Source organism: Sus scrofa, unplaced genomic scaffold (genome assembly GCF_000003025.6).
Source record: "Sus scrofa isolate TJ Tabasco breed Duroc unplaced genomic scaffold, Sscrofa11.1 Contig44, whole genome shotgun sequence".
NCBI classification, from domain to species: Eukaryota; Metazoa; Chordata; class Mammalia; order Artiodactyla; family Suidae; genus Sus; species Sus scrofa.
In genome coordinates this window covers 26,016-29,174 of record NW_018085208.1, presented here as the reverse complement: position 1 = coordinate 29,174, position 3,159 = coordinate 26,016, and the positions used below count along the sequence as shown (strand labels likewise).

Sequence of the window (3,159 nt, the reverse complement as noted above, 5' to 3'; positions counted from 1 at the left end):
ATGAGGTTGCGGGTTCGGTCCCTGCCCTTGCTCAGTGGGTTAACGATCCGGCGTTGCCGTGAGCTGTGGTGTAGGTTGCAGACGCGGCTCGGATCCTACGTTGCTGTGGCTCTGGCGTAGGCTGGTGGCTACAGCTCCGATTCAACCCCTAGCCTGGGAACCTCCATATGCCGCGGGAGCGGCCCAAGAAATAGCAACAACAACAACAAAAAAAAAAAAAAAAAAAAAAGAAAAAAAGTGAGTTATATAAATTTAATAGAAAAGTTGCAGTCAAAGAAATGAAAATTTCAGGAAATAATTAAAAAGAACAAATTCTATTTCTACAGTTTGATAAAAAAAATTACAATTTCTAACTCTGAGACTTTGACCTCTGCAATCATGGGTGCTTCTTCACTTTAGGACAATTGACCCTTACATGCGTCCCTTCACAAACAGTGCTTTCAGAGCTCTCTTCATGTCTTTATTCCTTAGACTGTAGATGAAAGGGTTCAGCATGGGTGTGATGACAGTGTACATCACCGAGGCTGTTGCACTTGAGTGTGAGCTGTGAGCAGCAGCAGAGCTAAGGTATACTCCGAGCATTGTACAATAAAACAAGGAGACAACTGAGAGGTGAGATGCACAGGTGGAAAAGGCTTTATACTTGCCCTGAGCTGATGAGATTCTACATATGGAGGAAACTATTTTAGAGTATGAACAAAGAATACCAAAGAAGGGACCACCACACAGCAGGGCAGCTGCAAAATACATCACTATGGTATTAAGAAAGGTATCAGAACAGGCAAGTTGGATCATCTGATTGAGTTCACAGAAAAAGTGGGGGATTTCAAAGTTTGTGCAGAAGGACAGTTGCATCATCATTAAGGTTTGTAACAGGGAATTCAGGACACTCATGATCCAGGGCACCAGAACCAGCAGTCCACAGAGCCGAGGGTTCATGATGACTGTGTAGTGTAGGGGGTGGCAGATGGCCACAAAGCGGTCATAGGCCATCACGGTTAGAAGCAACATGTCCAATACCGCAAAGAGGATGAGAAAATAAATCTGTGTGATGCAGCCTTCATAGGTTATAGCTTTGCTCTGGGTCTGGATGTTCCACAGCATCTTTGGGATGGTGGTGGAAGTGAAACAGATGTCTACAAAGGACAGTTTGGAGAGGAAGAAGTACATGGGTATGTGGAGGTGGTAATCAGAGATGACAGCCAGTATGATGAGCAGGTTTCCAAACACAGTGATCAGGTACATGGAGCAGAAAAGCCCAAATATTATGGGCTGTGATTCTGGTTGCTTTGAAAAACCCAGAAGAAGAAATTCTAAAATTTGTGTATCATTGTCTGTTTCCATGCAGAGGAAGTGACTTCTGGAAAAGAGGGATATAACATGGCTAATTTTTGCACAAATTGGCATCACTCATATATTTTAAATGCTGCTGTTTATATTTTGTTGTTAAAATTAATTTTAATATTTTGCATATGGATTCGGTCTCACTTAAGAGATCCTTATGCTCCCTCTGATATGGAATTTTTGTCCCATTCAGCTTTTCCCTTAAAATTGGGTGTTTTACCATCTCAATGAAAAATTCTTCATGAACTTCAGGAATATAATATGAGACCTGATCATGTTTTAGGCACTGCCTAGGCAATGAGTATGAGGTCTGAAGAACAAAGTCCATTAGATTTTGATCATAGATGTAAAGTATATAAACAAATAATAAAATTATATAACATTCAGGATGACAGGTGGTATGAAGCAATAAACAGTAGGTATAAAGAAGAACTAGTTTACATGTGTGCCCAGCAGAAGAATGTACATGGCAAAATCCTGAGGAAAGTGCTTGTTTCCAATGTTAAAGTTAAAAAAAAACCGAAGCCAGTGTTGCAAGGTGAATGAACATGGGAAAGATTGGTAAGAGAGATTGTCGCACATGTTGAGGAGGGGCAAGGCCTCTCTGCTACTGCTGAAACACCAAATCACAGGGACTTCCTCTTGCACCTAATTCATCTTGTTGCAAAAGGGTTCCATGAATTGAAACTGATCCCTTCCTTAGTGCATTTCTTGATTGAGTTCTGGGTCCCAGTTTGTATGAATCACCTTGGAATATAAGTCCTGCTACCCTTGTTCTGAGAACTGTTCATACACACACACACGACAGACACACACACCATGGCCTCCAGAACTGTGTTTTTTTCCATGGTTTTCTCAGCGCCAGTCTTACTGAACATGCTATGAATGGATACAACACAAGTCAATGCAACAATGATATCTTTCCTGTATAAGGTAGAAATGGTTTCCAGAAATTCATTTTTTTTTTATGGATGCACCTTAGCATATGGAATTTCCTGGACTAGAGGTCTAATTGGAGCTTCAGGAGCAGGCCTTTGCCACAGCCATGGTAACACCAGATCTGAGCCACATATGCAAGCTATGCTGCATCTTGCATCAATGCCAGATCCTTAACCCACTGAGTGTTTCTAGGGATCAAACCCACATCCTTACAGAGAGTACGTTAGGTTCTTAACCCACTGAGCCACAACAGGAACTCCAGAAATTCTAATTCTTTTTTTTTTAATTTTATTTTCCCACTGTACAGCAAGGGGGTCAGGTTATCCTTAGATGTATACATTGCAATTACAGTTTTTTCCCCCACCCTTTCTTCTGTTGCAACATGAGTATCTAGACATAGTTCTCAATGCTATTCAGCAGGATCTCCTTGTCAGAAATTCCAATTCTTAAGCTTCCTATGGACATGTAAGTCTGGGGATCTATTCTGGAGATGGCTCTTTCCTGTTGTTTATTTAGGCAAACATAAAGTATCTGTTCAATGAACAGGAAGAGAGAAAAGATGAAATGGATGAGGAGGAAACAGGTCTAATCAGCTCTGGTGGTCACTGGGAGGTTGTAAGAAAGAATAGTAGTCCTTGGTCCTGGCAGCATTCCAACCCTGATTACATTCCCCTGATGCCCAGAAAAAACAGTAAGAGAACAAAAATAAACTTGTCCAAAAGACCAAAGGAGTGACATCTTTATGGTGTCAAACACCCTATATTGTACATTAAAAAGGAAAATGAGCAAAGGGATGAAACAATGCCAAGAAAATATGTAAAATACACCAAAAGTTGGGCATTTTTAGTATCAAGCAGTTGAAGACTTGTTTCTCCT

At 40.9% G+C, this 3,159-nt stretch overlaps 1 protein-coding gene across 1 annotated transcript; it reads right to left on the bottom strand.

The window, feature by feature from the left end:
- Nucleotides 1-411: 411 nt before the first annotated feature.
- Nucleotides 412-1,344, bottom strand: LOC100521715 (olfactory receptor 7A17-like). Its single transcript, XM_003123444.1, has one exon. The coding sequence runs from the start codon at nucleotides 1,342-1,344 to the stop codon at nucleotides 412-414; it is 933 nt and encodes a 310-aa protein (XP_003123492.1).
- Nucleotides 1,345-3,159: the final 1,815 nt, after the last annotated feature.